General features: G+C 46.2%; 2 protein-coding genes across 2 annotated transcripts in view; one reads left to right on the forward strand and one right to left on the reverse strand.

The window, feature by feature from the left end:
- Window positions 1–7990, reverse strand: part of APBA1 (amyloid beta precursor protein binding family A member 1) — a 220331-nt gene extending 212341 nt beyond the window's left edge. Inside the window, exon 1 of the mRNA XM_062208389.1 lies at window positions 7901–7990. The gene's annotated coding sequence lies outside the window, so the exon portion shown is untranslated. The remainder of the gene's footprint in view (window positions 1–7900) is intronic.
- A 10224-nt stretch (window positions 7991–18214) lies between these two features.
- LOC133771034 (histone H3.3C-like) lies at window positions 18215–18535 on the forward strand. The gene has a single exon (XM_062206774.1). It carries the CDS (start codon window positions 18215–18217, stop codon window positions 18533–18535), a length of 321 nt encoding a protein of 106 aa, XP_062062758.1.
- The last annotated feature ends 879 nt before the right edge of the window (window positions 18536–19414 follow it).

Raw genomic sequence — 19414 nt, forward strand, 5'->3', positions numbered from 1 at the left:
CATTTTCCACATGAATAATTTCTTCTTTCAGAAATGAAGTGAATATTCCAAAGTGAAGTTTCTCATTATGATTACTGTGATACTGTACACCCACACGACCAAGTCCCCAAACATGCTAATGACTTAAAACAAATGAGGGGAAAAGATACCTGGACACAAAATCATTTCACACTATAAGAAAATAAGCACTCATCTGATGGTTGAGGGACAACCCAGCAGTGTGTGTGAAACTGCATGGCAGGACCCATTCATGGGGAAATCAGTTTCATGGGTTGACAAAATAAATGAGTAGAAAAAATCAACGAAGATAAGAAAGTACCATGGTAAGGTACAAGAGATGTTGAATGATGCTTGTTTCAGTGATATGTGTGTGTGTGTGTGTTTACATACAATCAATATTGCTAGGCTGTGCTATAAATCAAACTCTCCCTAGAAGCCATGGTCAAAATGTGTAAAAGCCATTGCAATATAATGTGATCTGCCCTAGTGAAGTTGAGTATAAAAATCCTAAATCATTGAATAGCCAAGTTAGGGGGAAATTATTCCTGGTAAGTAGAAATTCTTTAAAGGACAAGATTTTCCCCTGCATTTAAAATATGCCACAATTTACAGGGAATAAAAGGATTTATGCATATCTTGTTAGGGATACTTCTTTAAAGTAAGGTGTGCCTGATAGTGAATACAGAAGTGATCTCAAGATACAAATTTATCAAAAGTGAGAAGCATAAATGATTACATTATTTGGAATGATGGCCAGTGAACTACTCTATGCAAAAAAACATGTTCTATTTTTCACACTAATTGTACACTAATTAATCCACCATGGAACAGATAAAAGAAGGCTGCAGAGGAAGCTTAAGTGGCCAGGGACAGTTTTACCACCACCATACCTCAACAACCTCCCACGATCACTTTACATAGACAAAAATAAGACAAGATATCTGTTCTCCAAAAAAGCACATTTGAGAAAAGAGAAAGTTGCTTTAGGTTTGAGTGCTTACAAAGTCTCCCATATTCCTGGGTATTCTTTTAATTACTTTCCCATGAATGTCAAAAAGCCTATTTCTAACACAATAAAAAGAATTGGAAATCAAGTAATTCATTAGTACTGGATGTGATGGTAACTGACTTTAAAGGGGAAAAATTATGTCAAAAACACATGACCTGGCAGAGTGCAGGTAAGATGACAATGGGTGTAGGCTTCAGAGGTTCCCTGAGACAGCCTGAAAACAGCCTGGTCAACATAAGATAAAGAAGCTTATGGAGATGGTATGACCGAAACACAGCCAATGACTGAACAAGTGAGTAAAGGGAGCCAAGATTTTAACATCAATTTAAGTAGCTATTACTGGGCTAATCTACCCATTGCCTGCATTGGATGCCCTTGCATAAGGCAGAGGCTCTGAGTTGTAGAGATTAAGGATAGACACCTACAGGAAGAAGGGAAAGAGCAAATGTTCTTGTGTGACGTGAATGGACACACAGCAATTGGCATGAAGTTTGCAGTGTCAGCATCACACAGAAATTCAAGACATGGGGCCAGTGCTGTGGTGTAGCAAGTAAAGCTGCCACCTACAGTGCCGGCATCCCATATGGGTGCTGGTTCAAGTCCCAGAACTCCACTTCTGATCCGGCTCTCTGCTATGGCCTGGGAAAGCAGTGGAAGATGGCCCAAGTCCTTGGGCCCCTGCACCCATGTGGGAGACCTGGAAGAAGCTCCTGACTCCTGGTTTCGGATCAGTGCAGCTCCGGCTATTGCAGCCACCTGGGGAGAGAACCAGCAGGTGGAAGACCTCTCTCTCTCTCTCTCTGCCTCTGCTCTCTGTAATTCTGCCTTTCAAATAAATCAATCTTAAAAAAAAAAAAAAGAAATTCAAGACATACCATGTCTGAAACAGGTGAGATGGAAATGACCATGCCAGGACATTGAAGCTGAAGAAATTTGTGAAACATTCCAATAAATTATTTCATAAAATGTGAGAGTAAATATAGTATTTTTAAATTATCAATATTATATGATTTTAAATATAATCAAGTAAACTTTTAAGCTAAATGTAATTAGACATTCCACTCTTAACCTATAAACCAAGAATGTACAAACTCAAGTTGACATAGAACCTTTCTAAAAACCTTGTGAGAAAACTAGGAGTGACTTTTTAATGGAGAAACCTTATATGTGGGCATATAGGACGATCAGCATCTCAGATAATAGGCTTGTCAACAGTTGGTTTGTAAGTGAACTGAACTGTACACAGTCATAGCAGCACATTAAAATCCTTGAATTAAAATACCAATAACTGTTATCAAACCAGTTCCTATCTGTTTAACGATTCTTTATGATATCTCTGAAGATAGAGCAGAGATTCCATGTCCCTTCAGCCCACCTGTGAGTCCACATAACTATGACTCTGACGGACAGCTCCCTCACATAGTGACCACCTCCCATGCCAGCCAGCTCAGCCTGCTTCTCTGCTGCTGTACCCAGGGGCTTTCTCTGCTGCCTCTGGAGCTTGCCCAGGCTAACACTGGCAGCCCTCAGGTGCTGGGGATTTAATGATCCCGCAGGTAGATGATGGCTACATACCCTCATTTCCCCATTGCCTGGTGGAAAATGCTAAGATATTGCCTACATGATACCAGCAAAACCAAATCCCAGTTGCCCACAGTGGTAAGCTGCTCATTAATCCACTTCTTACTGGCTTTCTTCCCTTCCCCAACTCGTTTTCTCCACTCTCTCTTTTATGCTTCTTGGGCTTGCTTCCCAGATGAACTATCTGGACCAGGTTTTGTCTCATGGTCCCCATGCGAGGACCACTTCAGCTTTGTGAGATAGCTGTTTGCAGAAGTCAGGGTAAAGAGTTTTACCTTCATTCTTTACACCCAAGTTTCTTCAGTCTTTGGCAATGTCTTGTCTATTCCTTTCAGGAAGCACTTACTGATCCCTTCCTAACACAAAGAGTGTCTCTATGTGCTGTAGGGTGTACCCTGATGGACAAAGCATAGTGCTGGCTTCGAGGACCTTCCATGTGAGAAACGGAACATGCAGAAGACTAAGACCACAGAGGAGCACCATGGCAGCACCAAGGAGAGAAGGAGAGGGACTACTTCCAACTGACTAGTGTTTCACCACTACCCAGACAGAGTCGGTCTTCAAGTGTTCTCATTCAAACACATATAGATGAAGACATCCATCTTGTCATAAACGCAGCACTGACTCACAGGTCACCCCAGACATAGCACATGGTGACACAGCCTTAGGGATGCTGCCTATTCAATATCCAAAACAAAGCGCCTTGACTGTGGAATCCTCGAATGACTGTTCTATCAGGTGTGATACAGGTGCTACCCACGAGGTTCCCCTATCATCGTTGTCCATGTCCCCACCTTGAGACTTTTAGTCTTGTATCCTCTCTGCCTCATGGGTGCTTCCCCTAAATATGTGCATGGCTCACTCCTTCACGTCTTAAGCCATCTTACTCAGGGTCTTCCCTGATCACCCTCTACAAAATAACATCAGCTCAGATACTGTCACACTTCACTGCCTTCTCTCTTTTCCCCACCCTTATAGCACTGAACACCTGAGATATTATGCATTTGTTTATTTATTTTTAATCTCCTCCCATCAAAAACTCTGCAATATCAGGAAGTTTCCCTTCCTGCTGCATCCCTCGCCTAGAAGACTGTCTGGCACAGAGAAGGCATTCAATGAATATTTGTTCAAAGAATGAATACATTTCAATCACTCGAACCTCACAATCATCAAAATCGTCACTGAACACAGTCGAAGTGCCACAAACTCATGTGGAATCATGACACAACCACATAACTCCTGGGTCTAAAGAGCACACTACTATTTTGTGGAAAAATGTTTTTTGTGGGGGTGGGGGAGGGTAAATCTTCAATATGTGTAGAAAGTATAAATAAAGCAGTTTTAATTCTATCATAAACCTGTACAGCCACAGAATATAACTCATTCAATGTCTGTTATGTAAAGAAAAAATAATGACATTTTAGATCTCAGATACTATACCTCACTTACTAAAAACATTATTCATATGTTCATGTGACAAATACATACTGAGTACCTATGATGGGTACAGTACTCGGTGAGGTGCTGTATTTGATTTTGCTTTTGAGAAATCAACTTTACACCTCACTGTTAAGCCATATCTTGCAGTTATATACAGGAAAAGTTCATCTTTTTAAAATCACTTATATGGTCTTTTCCTGTTATTTTATGATATGTTTTAATACATTTAACTCAGAGATCCCCAAGAGAGAATAGGAAATACCTCCGGGGGAATCCTTTATTTCAGTGAGTTTAAAGGTAGACATTCTTTTTATCACATTTAAGAGGGGGGAGTACTGTATTTGCAACAGTATATGCTCACTCCCACAAAAGTAATCAATGTCATTGTCAAACTCTAATTATTAAGGACTGATTGGTTCCACTACAAACTCACGCTCCTTAAACTCTGGAGGCTCATAGCTGAGTGATAATCTTATTCACCAAGAACAACTCATCACTAGGTTTCTACAATGCATAATATCCTTCGTCATTCTACTCCCAGCTTCCACCTGCCCACCTCTTCTCAGAATTTCTTTAAAGGAGTCAGCACTATGGCATGCTAGGTTAAGCATCCACCTGCAGCAACGGCATCCCATATGGGCTCCAGTTCCTGTTCCAGAAGCCCCACTTCTGCTGATGACCTGCGAAAGCAGAAGATGCCTCAAGTGCTTGGGCCCCTGCACCCATGTGGGAGACCTGGAAGACGCTCCTAGCTCCTGGCTTCTGGCTTCTGACCAGCCCAGCTCCGGCCATTGCAGCCATTTGGGGAGTGAACCAGCACATGGAAGACCTCTTCATCTGTCTCTTCCTCTCTCTTTCTCTAACTCTGCCACTCAAGTAAATAAATCTTAAAAAAAAAAAAAAAGAATTTACTTAGAAGATCATGGCCGAATTTCTCTCTTTCCACTTCAAAACTCTTACGTTTCAGGCTCCAAGAGTCCTGCCTTTGCCTTCAGCCAGTACCCTCCCATTTTCTTAAAGACTTCATTCAATCACTGTAGCCTATGCTCATATTTTCAACTTCTCTGCCTTTCAATGGATTTGGACTCCTCTCAGCTTATCAAGGGGGCTCACTTTGCTTCTACTCTGTCATTCTTCTGACCCATCAACCTCTTCACCACCTAACTTACTGAAAATGAAGTGTGTCTCCCTGCTTGCCATGATCTCCATTTTAGAGAGACTACAGCAATGATGAACTCTTCCTTGTAGGACAAATACCCTATCTCCCCACAGCACCACATTTCATTCCTTTGGGACTCATAGGTCAATTTTCAATGTCTTTTACTTCCAAGTCTTCTGAGGAAAAAAAAGAACACTTTTTAAGTGCTCCAATAAATGAGAAAGGAAAGCATTAATGTTACTTTAAGTGAAGGGAAGGCATCCACACAAAACGAATGACTTGCTGCGGGCTAGGGCAGAAGAGACGACTGTTTACTGGACTGAATTACAGGGCTTGAGCTGCAGCATGAACCTTGCCAGCCCAATCTTCAGAAGGGCCAGGCACTGCGTTTAAAAAATTACCACATTTACATTAGAAAGGAAATCATTAATTCCTGAGTCATCAACTGTGCTGTTGTATAATTCTTCTTTCTCTGAACAGCTCATTTACCTTGGGTAATTCTTAATATTTGTAAACTTTCTCGTAAGACATTTACATCCTGGTTTTACTTGCAAATATAAAGATGATGGCTTTTTTTTCCCCCCAAATCAAAACCTCTTAGAATGCCTTTTTGATTCCATTAGCACTTTTGTTAGAAAGATTTGGCAGAACTAATAAGAGAAAAAAGAACTAGGATTCAAAATTCATCTTTATAAATCTACCCTTAAATCTTGGATAAGATCCAACAACCTCACATTAAAATTTTAGAAGCTTGAGCTGAAGGACATGGGAAAATTTACTTTACATTGACAGCTTCAAGAGCTCCTGGTCTATACATCATCATTAATTAAGAGAAGACAAATGGGGAGGGACAAAAGCATCCACGGATCGCCTTCATTTTGCTCTTTCCAAGGTAACAACCATATCATGTAATCTTTGCCAAGAAAGCAAAGCAGAATTTTAGAAAGAGAAAAAAGAAAAGAAACATTTGGTGTCAACATGTTATGTATTTAGTTCTACAGCCATGACTGCTATAGGCTTTTCAAAGAGGACTGGGGCTGCCAGTTTGGGTTCTGACAGCAATGCAGCAGAATTTAAGGTGCTGTGGCTAAAGTATGTCCTAGGCAGGTTAATCTAGTCATGCAACATTTCAATAACGAAGAATCAAGGTATTCAGTGTAAAGGTGCATTCACTCCCATGAACGTTGCAGGAGAAATACAGCCACCGGGGAGCCAAACTGCAGCAGACCCACACATGGATATGCCATCTCCCTTCCTCTCTCTCCCTCTCTCCACTCAGCTCTACACAACCCTGTCTTTATCACCCAGCTACAGTATCTGCATCCCGGTTCCCTCTGGATGAGTTATTCCCAGCCTGACATTGACCAAATGCCGTGGGGGTGGAGGAACCCTATCCAGGAGCAAAGCAGGGACTTCACCAACCAGGGAACTCATCACCGTGGGTCTTTGTATATTTCGGTACCCAAGTGACACACACGGCACCACCTAGCCATTGTAAGAGCCTGGAGAGTGGCTGTCTCCAGCAGCAGAAATAAAGTGTCCCATTTCCTCCAGCAAACGCCCTGGCTGGGTGATGCTGGCCAAAAGGGCACCAAACACTTCTCAGTAGGATCTTGTCTTCTTTTTAAAGACTCTTCTCCCATCTCTCTCCCTGTGCACACCTCCAGAGTTCCTTCTAAGGGAGCCAACACAAAGGCCGCTCATCCTTCAGCCACAAGCTTTTCAGGGCTTGGCCACACCAAGGAGAAGATTTGGTTGATTGGCAAAGTTGCGGCGAAGGGGAGAGAAACCGTTAAAGACCGCCCCCACCCCCTTCAGGTCAGACAGGAGAGAAACGACAGAAACGGCGGAGACAGTCCAAGACCCTTACAGTAGAGGGGCTGAGGAGAGCAGTGTCACAGGCGGGCATCCCGCTTCCAACGTGGGCACACCAGCAAGCCCTGAACGTGCAGCCACGATCACCATTCTCCCGGGCGTGCGCCCCAACGCGACATGCCAACTTCCACATCCCCAAGTCATGGGGTCAGGGAAAGGGGAAGTGAGAACCCCTGCCCGCGGCCATCCGCACGCAGGACTCAGAGTTGCAGGGTCGAAACGGCAAACACTGCCCCCACAGTCTGGGCCGGTGGCCCCAAGTCCTGGCACTAGCAGACCTGTGGGTTTAGGGTGCAGCTCCGGGAGCGAGACAACCACACGCTTCCACGGGATTGTACAAACCCGCATCTACCCCTCTGCCTCCCTCCGCACTTCACATCCCAAGTGCATCCCGCCGGCCCCACTGCTTCCATAGGCACGCTCCTGCTCCCGGAGAGTCGCGGGAGAGGAGAGATCCTAGCGGGGATTCCTGGAAATGTCATCCCCCAACCCCTCGGTCCGCCACCCCCATCCCCTCTGCTGAACCTTTCACTCACATTCACACACACACACACACTCCTGTCGCGACTGTCACCAGGCCCGCGCGCTGCCCCCAAGCCCCGGGGTCTCGGCGCGCGCCGGACACCCGGCGTCTCCCCACTACGCCCCCTTCCCCCGCCTCGCCGGAGCTCGCCGGCTCCAGGCACTGCCCCCTGGACGTCGCCCGCCGTCCCCTCTCAACGGCACTATTGTTCCCTACAGCTCCTCCTGCCCCTTCGGCGGGCACCGGGGCTAGGTCTGGGCGGCATCCGCGCCGGGCACCCCCCCACTCCGCCACCCCTCCCTGGCCGTGGTACCTTGCCTGACAGCTGGGTCCGCGGGCCCGCGGGAGCAGGCGGCGCTAATGACAGCGTCGGTGCCAAGCCTGGGAATAAAGCTCCGCTCCAGCCGCTCCTACCTCGAGCGCCACCATCTTCTCCCGCTGCCGCGCCGCCGCCGCCGCCGCCGCCGCGACCACAGCCGCCCTCGCCCAGCTCCGGCTCGGGCTCCGCAGCTGCCGCTCGGGCCCCTCCGGTCCCGCGGCCCCACCCCCTGCTCCCCTCCCTCCCGCCCGCCCGCCAGCTCGTTCGCTCGCTCGCTCGCCCCTCGTGACGCGCGGCGGGGCCGGGCCGCTCCGGCCTGTGAGGGAGCGCGCCCGCGCGCGCGCTCGCCGCGTGCTAGTAGCGCCCCTGCTTCCCACGCCCACCCGCGTGCGCGCGCCGCGCGAGCCCGAGGCGGGCTGCCGGCTGCTGCACCCCGGCCACAGCCGCGCGGGTGGGCATGCCGGGTGTCCGCGCCCTCTTGCTGCCTGTCGCGCCCAAGGCGCTCTCGGGCGAGCCCCGCCGGCCCTCACTCGGGCTCCAGGCCCGGGGCAGGGAGGGAGACATGCGGCTGCGTCCCTGAGGGGCCTGCCAGGGACTTCCACGCCCCTCCGCGGCAGCCTCAGGGGGTCCCCGGTTTGCTGACCAGCGGCTGTGGCCAACCAGGCCGCGTGTGCTCGCTCACTCGCTCGCTCGGTACTCCAAGCTTCCCGCTCCCCCGGCCCCCGGAACGCGGGTGCGGCTGTCTCCGGACGCGCTGCGCCCTGGCGCTGTCGCCGCAAGAGGGCGACGCGCGTGGGCTGGTGCCCGAGCCACGCCGGCCGGCTGGCGGCCCTGGAGGCGAACTGCCCGGTCCAAGACCAAGGGGAGCAGAAAGCCAACCTCTGGGTTAAGGATGCCGGGAGACGTGCGGTCTTCCCGCTCCCGTGTCAGTTCTGGGTGCTCGGAACTTGCAGTGTCTCTGAGCCTGGCAGAGGCCACCCGCCCCAGCCCGGGAAGGAGGGGACTGTTTTCCGGGGGACCGGGTGGCAGGTGCTGTGCGTTAATGAGAAGCTATGGGCTGATGGACAGGCAGGTCCAGGGGGGGGGGGGTTGCACTCTGGCGCCAGCCTCCCCTGTAATTGGCCCTGTCGGGGTCCAGTTGTGCCCCCTCTCCAGGACACACGTTTCCCAGTGATGATGAAGCCCCGTGATCTGCACAGCCCTCTTCACACACATGCTCGGATTCTCGTCTAGTGAGATGACGGTGAACCTTGGTTATCCAGACACGGTGGGAAACGGAGCTTTCATCACACCGTGTTTCCATATTATTTAAGCACCATTCTTGCAGGGGCAGGGCACACATCGTGAAGCCCTCTGGAAATCCTTTCAATTTAAAATTCGTATCAATTTGCTCTGTACCTCATAGCGAACCTCTGACAGGGATGGGGCGTGGCCTTAATAAATAAGCGCTCTTCCCTCCCCCACAGAAGGCCTTTCAGTAAAATGTAAATATTTTATGCCAGGAAGATGTAGCACGCTAGTCCTGTGACACTGTTCGATTTTTCCCCCCCACTATTGATTTGGCGTATGCTCTTACAGGAGCCGGTCCTGGTCTTTGTTCCACTGCCTCTCGCTGGGGTAAACGATATTAAACACTCAGACTCATTATGAGAAACCGTGATAAGTTCTCAACCGCAAAGGCGCTGAAGGTGCTCAAGGCAACCTGGTCGGACTCCTGGACCAGGGCAAGGCTTTCTAAGGAAATGTCATTCCAGGTTGCCCAGGAGAGGCAGCAGTGAGACGCTCCAGGGACAGGACAGCAAACATGAAAAGGCCCCAGCAGCCCGGGCTGGAGGGCCACAAGGCGGAGAGAGAGTAGCAGCCAGAACCTGTAGGGGAGACTGTGAGCCCGTTAAAACAAGGCTGTTCTTTTATGATCCTCGAAAGTCACGGAATATTTTTTTTTGACAGGCAGAGTTAGACTGTGAGAGAGAGAGAGAGAGAAAGGTCTTCCTTTTTCTGTTGGTTCACCCCCCAAGTGGCTACTACGGCCGGTGCGTTGCGCCAGCGTATTACGCTAATCCAAAGCCAGGAGCCAGGTGCTTCCTCCTGGTCTCCCATGTGGGTGCAGGGCCCAAGCACTTGGGCCATCCTCCACTGCCTTCTCGGGCCACAGCAAAGAGCTGGACTGGAAGAGGAGCTAATGGGACAGAAACCGGTGCCCCGACTGGGACTAGAATCTGGGGTACTGGCGCCGCAGGTGGAGGATTAGCCAAGTGAGCCACGGCACCGGCCTTACTGAGTATTTTTTAAGAGTTGGGAGGGGACAACCAGGATGAGGTTTCAGCTTCCCAAAGAGCTCGGGGGTAGCTGTGTGAAGAGCCGGTTCCTGGAGGGGCAGAGTGAGCCGCGAGGCAGGCGTGCTTGCCCCACTTGGTGGGTCCTTATGGTTTTCAGCTTCTACGCTAACTGCACTCCTGTTTTTGGCTCTTGCCTCTTGCTTCCCTATGTACCGGCTCTACCAGCTTGTAGAGGACCTCTCCATGGCAGTGTCTATTGTGTTTCTTTTCATCTGCTGGAGTTTGAAGAAGGAAACTAATTTTGTGAGGATTTCAGGTTACATAAGAAGGTGCAGGTTCTCGGAGGCCCTTTTATCTGCAGGCACTCTGTGCCATTTGGTTTCCTGCCCCAGACATCCTTCTGTTTATTTTCTACTTTTTGGTTGTGGTCCCAATTACACAAGGTTCTTAGGTGCATGAGTGAGAATCCCAGGATTGCTGTTCATAATACTTTACCCTCAACTCTTTAAAGATGTATTTTTATTTATTTGAAATGCAGAGTTACACTGAAAGAGAGGGAGGGAAGGAGGAAGCAAGAGAGAGAGAGAGAGAGAGAGAGAGAGAGAATGAGAATGTGAATGAATGAATGAATATGAATCTTCCAACTGCTGGTTCACTCCCCAAATGGCTGCAATGGCCAGGGCTGGGCCAGGCCGAAGCCAGCCAGGCGCTTCATCCAGGTTTTCCACGTGGATTCAGGGGCCCAAGCACTCAGTCCATCTTTCACTGATATCTCAGGAGCATTGAAAGGGAGCTGGATCAGAAGTGAAGCGGCCCGGGCTCCACTTGGAGCCCATATGGGATCCTGGCATTGTAGGCATAGGCTTAATTTGCTGCACCACAACACTGGTCCCCTACCCTCAAATTGATCATGAGATATTATTTTTTTTTTGCAGATTAACAGAAATTTTAAAATTACTCTGCAAAGTATTAAGTGCCACATTCTGTCTGTGGCAATCTCCCTCCCTCCCTGTGGCCCAGGAAAAACACAGATGTCCTTAATCCTTCTGCACAGCGTGGGTCATTGTCTGGAGGGCTCACATCACTCTCTGTGCCTTCTCACAGTCCTGCAGATCCTTGTAGGAAATGGGTAAATTCATACAGCATGTATGTGTCTCTTTAAAAAAGATGTATTTTTACCTTATTTGAAAGTGGCAGAGAGAAAGAGAGTGAGAGTGAGAGAGAGAGAGATCGAGAGGGCACTTCCATCTGCTGCTTCACTCCTCAAATGACTACAATGGCTGGGGCTGGGCCATGCCAAAGCCATGAGCCTGGAACTCCATCTGGGTCTCCTATGCGGATGGCAAGAGCCCGAGTACATGGGTCAACTTCACTGCTTTCTCAGGTGCATTAGCAGGAAGCTGGATGGGAAGCCAAGCAGCCGGAGACTCAAAGCAGCACTCAGATATGGGATGTCGGCTTCCCAGCTGGCTGCTTAACCCGCTTGGTCACAACAGCTGATCTGTCTTTCCTCTTCCTGTGGTCTTGTTCTATCGGCAGATTTCCTATGCCTGTTTTACTGACATTTTTGGATCTTATTGTAGATATTCTTATAAGGTATTTCAAGGATTTGTTGCTACCTACTCTTATTAACAAGAGTCACAGTTGCTACTAAATGTTTCCTAAGGCAGTATATAAAATACTGGCAACCTGCCACCACTGTAGCAGGTGACAATACTGTAGACACTGTGCCAAGGGACTTGGGTCTAAATTAAGGCCTCATCCAGCATTGCACGTGGATTATAAGTCTCTGTGTGTGTGTATGTGTGCGCGTGCGCACATGTGTGCACCAGCTTTAAGTTTGTATTACAGGTGTACTGCCACGGGTGCATAGATAACCCCTGTGAGTGTAATCTCTGGGGTGCCAGACACCCTCAGCCTGACCTGTTCTTATATCTTTGCTTGGACAAGCACTGTCTGTCACTTGACGAGAGGACAGAAATCCATGAACTTTCCTCGTTTAGGCTTTATTTGGTTAAAGACTTGAAGATTCTGGGATTCACGAAGTTCATTCAAATATCACAGGAGTGTGACTGTGTCTTTCAGCCTTTGATGTGGTTCTGGACAGTCGAAGTTGGCCTTCTGAGAGCAGTAGATACTTTCCCTTGACTGGGAGCTCTTTAATGATTCCCTTGTGTCTATCTCACTCCTTGGGTCTAAATCTGAGGTTGTATGACAATCACCTTTGGTCATGGGGGTTTGTCTTGAGGATTTCAGTTCTGCTGTTTAGTAGTTCAGTAACCTTTCTACTGTACAATATACCCATTGTCACAAGATTTAAAACATACAGATGGAATATACAATTATATCGACTCGGTTTATCTGAAGCACTGGAAGGTATTTCAGGCCATGTATAGTAATTCTACACAGAAAATAAAATTTTAGGGGGCTGGCATTGTGGCATAGTGGGTAAAGCCGCCACCTGTGATGCCAGCATCCCATATAGGCACTGGTTCATGTCCTGGCTCCTCTACTTCTGAACCAGCTCCCTGCTAGTGGCCTGGAAAAAAGTAACAGAAGATGGCCCAAGTGTTTGAGCCCCTGTCACCCTCTTGGGAGACCTAGAGGAAGCTCCTGGCTTCTGACTTCAGTCTGGCCCACCCCTGGTCATTGCAGCCATTTGGGTAGTAAACCACTGGATGGAAGCTGTCTCTCTCTGTCTCTCCTTCTTTCTCTATGATAATTATAAATGTGGTTAGGATAGACTTTTGGCACAGTGATGAAGGCACCATTTGGAACACCCACGTCCCATACTGGAGTGTCCAGATTTGAATCCTGGATCTGCTTTTGATTCCAACTTGCTGCTAGTGTGCACCTTGGGAGACAGAAGGCGATGGCTCCAGTACTTGGGTCCCTGCCACCTACATGGCAGACCCAGATGGAGTTCCTGGCTCTGTGCTTTGGCCTGGCCCAGCCCCAGGTGTTGTGGGCATTTAGGGAGTAAACCAGTGGATGGAAGATCAATCTCTCTATTTTTCTCTCTGCCTTTCAAATAAAAATAATAATAATGTGGTTATAAAAATCAACACAGTTACCACCAGATAAGCATAAAATAACTATCAGGTCATGTTATGTTTCTTTTTAAAAATCGGTTAACTTGTTTATTTGAAAGGCAGAGTAGCAGGGTGGGGAGAGAGGGTGGGAGAAGAGAGAGAGAGAACTAGCTCTGCCATTCGCTGGCTCACTCCCCAAACACCTGCAGTAACCAGGGTTGAGCCAGATCAAAGGCAGGAAGCAGACACTCAACCTAGGTTTCCTCATGTGAGAGGCATGGCCCTAAGCACTTGGGCCATCATTGCTTTCCCAGGCACATTAGCAGGAAGCTGGATCAGAAGTGGAACAGCTGGGACTTGAACCAGCACTCTGATATAGGATGCTTTACTGGCTAGACAACAATGCTGGTGTCCACGTTATATTTATTTATTTTTTGAAAGATTTTATTTATTTCTTTGAGAGGTAGAGTTACAGATAGAGAAAGGGAGAAATGGAGAGAAAGGTCTTCCATCTGCTGGTTCACTCCACAGATGGCTCCAATAGCTGGAGCTGTGCTGATCTGAAGCCAGGAGCCAAGAGCTTCTTCCAGATCTCCCACCTGGGTTCTGGGGCCCAAGCACTTGGGCCATCTTCTACTGCTTTCCCAGGCCATAGCAGAGAGCTGGATCGGAAGTGGAGCATCTGGGACATGAACCGGCACTGTAAGGGATGCTGGCACTGTAGGTGGAGGCTTAACTTACCAAGCCATGGTGCCAGCTCCCTACATTGTATTTCTAAAGCACCTTTTCTAAATTTGATCTTTCAAGGCTTTTTGCATACTAATGTTGATATCATTTGATATACCATTCTGTCAGCATTTGTTTGCAACACCAAGAAGACTCTCAGCTTCTATGGAATGTCAGGATATAAACGGAGAAAACCGATAACACTGGTTGCTCATTTTGTTTAACACTTACTTAGGCACTTACTTGTTTCCAAGTGTATTTCAGTAGTAAAGTACCTGAATGTTATGACCATCTGGTAGAAATACCATAAAATATTGATGTGCTTAATCTGTCCTCCAGACAGGGACAAGTTTACTAGAAGAAAACGTGACCATGTATTTCTACACAAAATAAGGCGTTACAACCGGGAGTATATTTCCTTGAAAACAAGAAACTGTGAAAATAAGTGCTGAGCAATTTAATATTTTTCTCAATATGTGTTTGCTACAGGTTTATACCTTTTTTGCCATCTTATTAATACATAAATGGTGGTAAACACAAGAGCTTAAACAAGATGGCTAGGAGAAAAATATAAAATTGAGAAAATTATAACAACCAACTTTTTCCTTCTACCTGTTTGTAGACAACAGCCAAAAATAGGCTACCATTATTCATTTTGGCAGGAGGCCGCCTAGGTGGTGTTTCTATAACAGCACTAACATATGGAAGCGTGATTCAAAACCACTGCTCTCTTGGTGTTTTCTGTTCAGTATTTTGTGCTAGGTATGTTAGCATCAACCCACACCTCCCCAAGCAGTTCATAGCCCTGAAAGATACGTGACCAAATGCCAATTACAGTCCCTTGGTATCTTCTCCACCAAACATCTAGCACATCATATAGTACTTAAGAAGTACTCCTCAAATATTTGTTGGCTGAATGATATATAAGGTAGTTCAAAACATTTGTGAAAAATGGAATTAAATTTACTTTGGTGAAAAAAAATTTCTTAATCCATACATACAAAGAGTCTTCAAAAGATCATGGAAATGAATATTATGAAAAGAGAAAGATTACGCATGGATTTGACAAGTTTTTGTACCAAAATAAATTTATCTTCTAATTCCATTTTCCATGAACTATTTGCAGTAAGCTTATATTTATATTTGCAAGGTAGCCTTCTAATTATTCCATTTGGGTCATTCAATAAAATTATTAAAATGGATTTCCTCTAATTTGTTACTGTTTTTATTTTAGAACCCAATAATACCTAAAAAAAGTTATAGACATGTCTACTGATTAAAAATAAGGACCTTGGGTAAGGCATTAACAGTAAAACAAGTGTTGGCAGTTTTGTCAGAACTCCATTTCCTGTCAGTCAAGTCAAGGGTGATACTCATTTATATTCACATTCTCTCTCTCCCTCCCCCTCTCCCTCTCCCATTCCTCCTCAGATACACCATAAGGAAGATCCAGTTAATTTCTATTTCATTTAAGCACTATTTTGAGGGAGTTTTCTCCATGTTTGCATGGTCTCAGTATTCTGAATGAGTAGTAAGACCATAATTAAGTCATGAACATATTGACTACTTCTCGTAGGTGATACTATTTTTTTTAAGATTTATTGATTTATTTGAAAGGCAGTGCATCAGTTAGAGAGAGAGAGAGAGAGAGAGAGAGAGAGCAAGAGAAAGATCTTATCGGAGTTGGTGAACTCAAAATGCTTCCATAGCCTTGGCAACTCATGACTAGAGCCTAGGGTGATTACTGACGCCATGAACAGGAGTGTCAAATTGTTAAGTCAACAACAGGAGTCACTGTGCACTTACTCCTCATGTTTGATCTCTGTCCTTAATGTGTTGTACAATGTGAATTAATGCTATAACGAGTACTCAAACAGTATTTTACACTTTGTGTTTCTGTGTGGGTGCAAACTGTTGAAAGCTTTACTTAATATATGCTAAATTGATCTGTATATAAATAAAGATAATTGAAAATGCATCTTGATGCAAATGGAATGGGAGAGGGAGTGGGAGATGGGAGGGTTGCTGGTGGGAGGGAAGTTATGGGGGGGGGAAGCCATGGTAATCTATAAACTGTACTTAGGAAATTTATGTTTATTAAATAAAAGTTAAAAAAAAAAAGAGAGAAAGATCTTATATCTGCTGGTTCACTCTCCCAAATGCCTAAAACAACCAGATCTAGATTAAGCCAAAGTCAGGAGCCAGGAACTCCATTTGGGTCTCCCACATGAGTGGCAGGGACCCAATTACTTGGGTCACCTTCTGCTACCTTCCCAGGTGTATTAGCAGGGAGCTGGACTGGAAGCAGAGCAGCTGGTACTTAAACCTGGCCACGTTGCAAGCAGAGGTTTAACTCACTGTGCCACAATGTTCAGCCTTCAAACAATGTTTTCAATTGTGTTTTAACTTTTAACTAAATGAGAAATAGAAACTGTGTTGATTTAGCAAAAATGTCTTGGCCAGCAGTGAATTCCTGCAAGATTGGTTACCTGGGTGATACTATTTTTAAAAAGCCACCAGATAGTTAGATCTCCAACTTCATTAATCTAATAGGTGCTAGCCACTACAGTGGGCATTTGAAAGTTCAAATTTTATTCTTCAAGATTTTTTTTTAGTTTAAGAAATTCAGGCCAACATGTAAACAATTTCAGTGAAGTGTATTGGCCAATGGTATCTTTGTCATCATTTTTTAAAATAAAAATATCTATTTATTTGAAAGGCAGAATTACAGAGATGGAGGGAGAGACAGAAAGAGGGAGATCTTCTATCCACTGGTTCATTCCCCAAATGGCCACCCCAGCCAGGGCTGGGCCAGGCGGAAGCCAGGAGCCTGGAACTCCATCTGGGTCTCCCACGTGGGAGGCAGGTGTGTAAGCACTTGGGCCATCCTCTGCTGCTTTCCCAGATGCATTAAAGCAGGGAGATGGGATGGAAGTGGAGTCACTGGGACTCACTGGTGTTGTTATAGGACGCTGCAAGCAGATGCGAGGCTTAACCCATTGCACCACAAAGCCGGCCCCTGCCAGCATCTGTTTTGCTAAATACATGTGTTCAGAAAATTAAATCAATACCCTACCTTCTAGAAGTCAAGTCTATATTAAATGGTCAGAGTTGTTTTTTTTTTTTCTCATTAAGTCTTGCTACTAATTGTAAAAGAGATATATGACCACCTAGATCTGATGATTTCCATAAAGCACATTTCTCCCAAGTGAGAAATATCTGTATTTGAAAGCAGTAGGGGCAGACAATTGCGTTTGTTTTCTGAAGACAACAGTGATCATCGCCGCGGCTGAAACCTCTGAGCATTAAAAAAGAAAGGCCATAAGGATTTTGACATTTTCTTTAAAACATCAAAAAATGACTCAAAAAAGAGAGGGTATTAGTTGGCATATACTGTAAAACAAAAACAACCAAATAAAAAGCCCCACAACATTCTACTTTCATTTCTCCAGAAGTCTATCCTTCCTCTGCCTCCTGCCTCAAACTCACATCTTTTTACTACATCTGACCGAGGAGCTGCCGTGACCGAGGAGCTGCCTCCACGTGAGGACTGGATGTTGAAAGCACGTTTTAATTTCAGTGTGCAGGCAGCCGAGCTCTGCTACAGTGAATAGGCTGTGGTTATGGGAACTGTAGGAACTCAGATGGAACTGAGAAATCTGTTACTGGAGAAACCTTCTGAGCGCTGACAGATTTTAAGTCACTCTTAATAAGGTCTGATAGGTTAAGGAATAACATGTTGTGGGATTCAGGATAGCAGCTTTTCACCCTTGCTTGCCGGTCGCGGATTATTTTCATCCACAAGCTGCTGCAAACCCACGAAGAAAGCTGACTTGAAACGGGTCTCCCTGAGCTGTCTTGCACACATTGGAAACTCGCACCGCAGTAACATTTTCTTGCCAGGCAGACAGGTAGGCTTGTGTGGCTGGGTGCTGCTCAAAGACCACGAGGTATGTGCTTGAATTCTATTTGCATAGAACAAAGGCTAGTTCTTTAGGCTCCTGTACAGCTTGCATTTAAAGAAGAGTAGTTGAGAGATTTCAGCTACAGGCCCTCTGGATCAAGGCTGGATCCTAATTATAATAGGAAGTCAAGTTTTTGTTTGTTTATGTTCTTCCATGGGTCCCTAGCTCTGGGGAAAGTAGCCATGGGGAAGCAGGTGAGGAGGGAGGGGACAGGGTGGTTCCACAATGAGCTCCCCAAGCTCTAGCAGAGGGCAAAGGAGATAAGGAAGGATGTCTCCACACCATGGCTGGGCCAGTGTCCTATGAATGACTGGTGGAAAGCAGCCAGGAAGCCACTGGCTACAAAAGCTGTCACATGGTGTGCCCTCCACTGAAGAGCTGAAGAATCCTCCTTATTACCGTTCTACTGTGGCACTGCATGAAATCATTCCTCATCGGAAGTCTCCTGAACTGATCTGGGCCTGGGAAATCGCTCAGGTCTTCAAAACAGATCCACACTGGCAGAGCACAGCTGCTGGTGCTTTGCGGGAGGCCAGTGAGGCCTGCCTGGTTCACCTGTGTGAGGACACCAAGCTGTGCGCTATCCATGCCAAAGGCGGAACGATTATGGTAGAGACATTCAGTTAGCACGTGGCATGAGTGAGGAACGTACTCAAGACTCCACTAGGATGGAAAAAGTCTGGTTCTCAAAAACAAAAGTATGTGTTTATATGTATCTATATATGTCTCTTCTTGCTTTTATTGGTGGTTCTGAACATGAGAGACTGTTCACCCTCACGGGGTCAAAAGGCACCTAAGGATATGAGTACAATTGGAAAAATAGGGACAGAAATCAGAGCTTGATAGTTGATAGAATTTCATTATTTTTGGATTTCTAATATAAATAGGAGGTTGTAAAGCATTAATTTAAGTCAGAATGTTTCTGTGAACAAGTTGCAACAGTTCAACTTTATAACAATTATAACTGTTACATTTTTCTGGACATTATCAGCAATTGAATTTTTAAAAAAAAACATGAATTCCTTACTGATGAACAAATAATGTTCCAGGATTAAATAAATCTGGAGAACTCTCCAGAAAGAAAATTGTACAGGCTTTTGTTTTCAGTTGTGGGGTTTCTTTGAGCTTTTGATTGTGAACTTCCACAAGAACAGGCATGGAAAACACTCTGAGTAGCTGGTGTACCTTATGTAAGAAATATTTGGAGGGACAAGCAAAGCTCTGTGAAGATTTTGGAGTCTTGGGGCTGGCGCCATGGCTCACTTGGTTAATCCTCTGCCTGCAGCGCCGACATCCCATATGGGCGACAGGTTCTAGTCCCAGTTGCTCCTCTTCCAGTCCAGCTCTCTGCTGTGACCCGGGAAGGCAGTGGAGGATGGCCCAAGTGTTTGGGCCCTGCACCCGCAAGGGAGACCAGGAAGAAGCACCTGGCTCCTGGCTTCTGATCGGCGCAGCACTGGCCGTGGTGGCCATCTGGGGAGTGAACCAATGGAAGGAAGACCTTTC

The sequence above is a fragment of the Lepus europaeus genome, chromosome 12 (assembly GCF_033115175.1).
Source record: "Lepus europaeus isolate LE1 chromosome 12, mLepTim1.pri, whole genome shotgun sequence".
Taxonomy (NCBI): domain Eukaryota; kingdom Metazoa; phylum Chordata; class Mammalia; order Lagomorpha; family Leporidae; genus Lepus; species Lepus europaeus.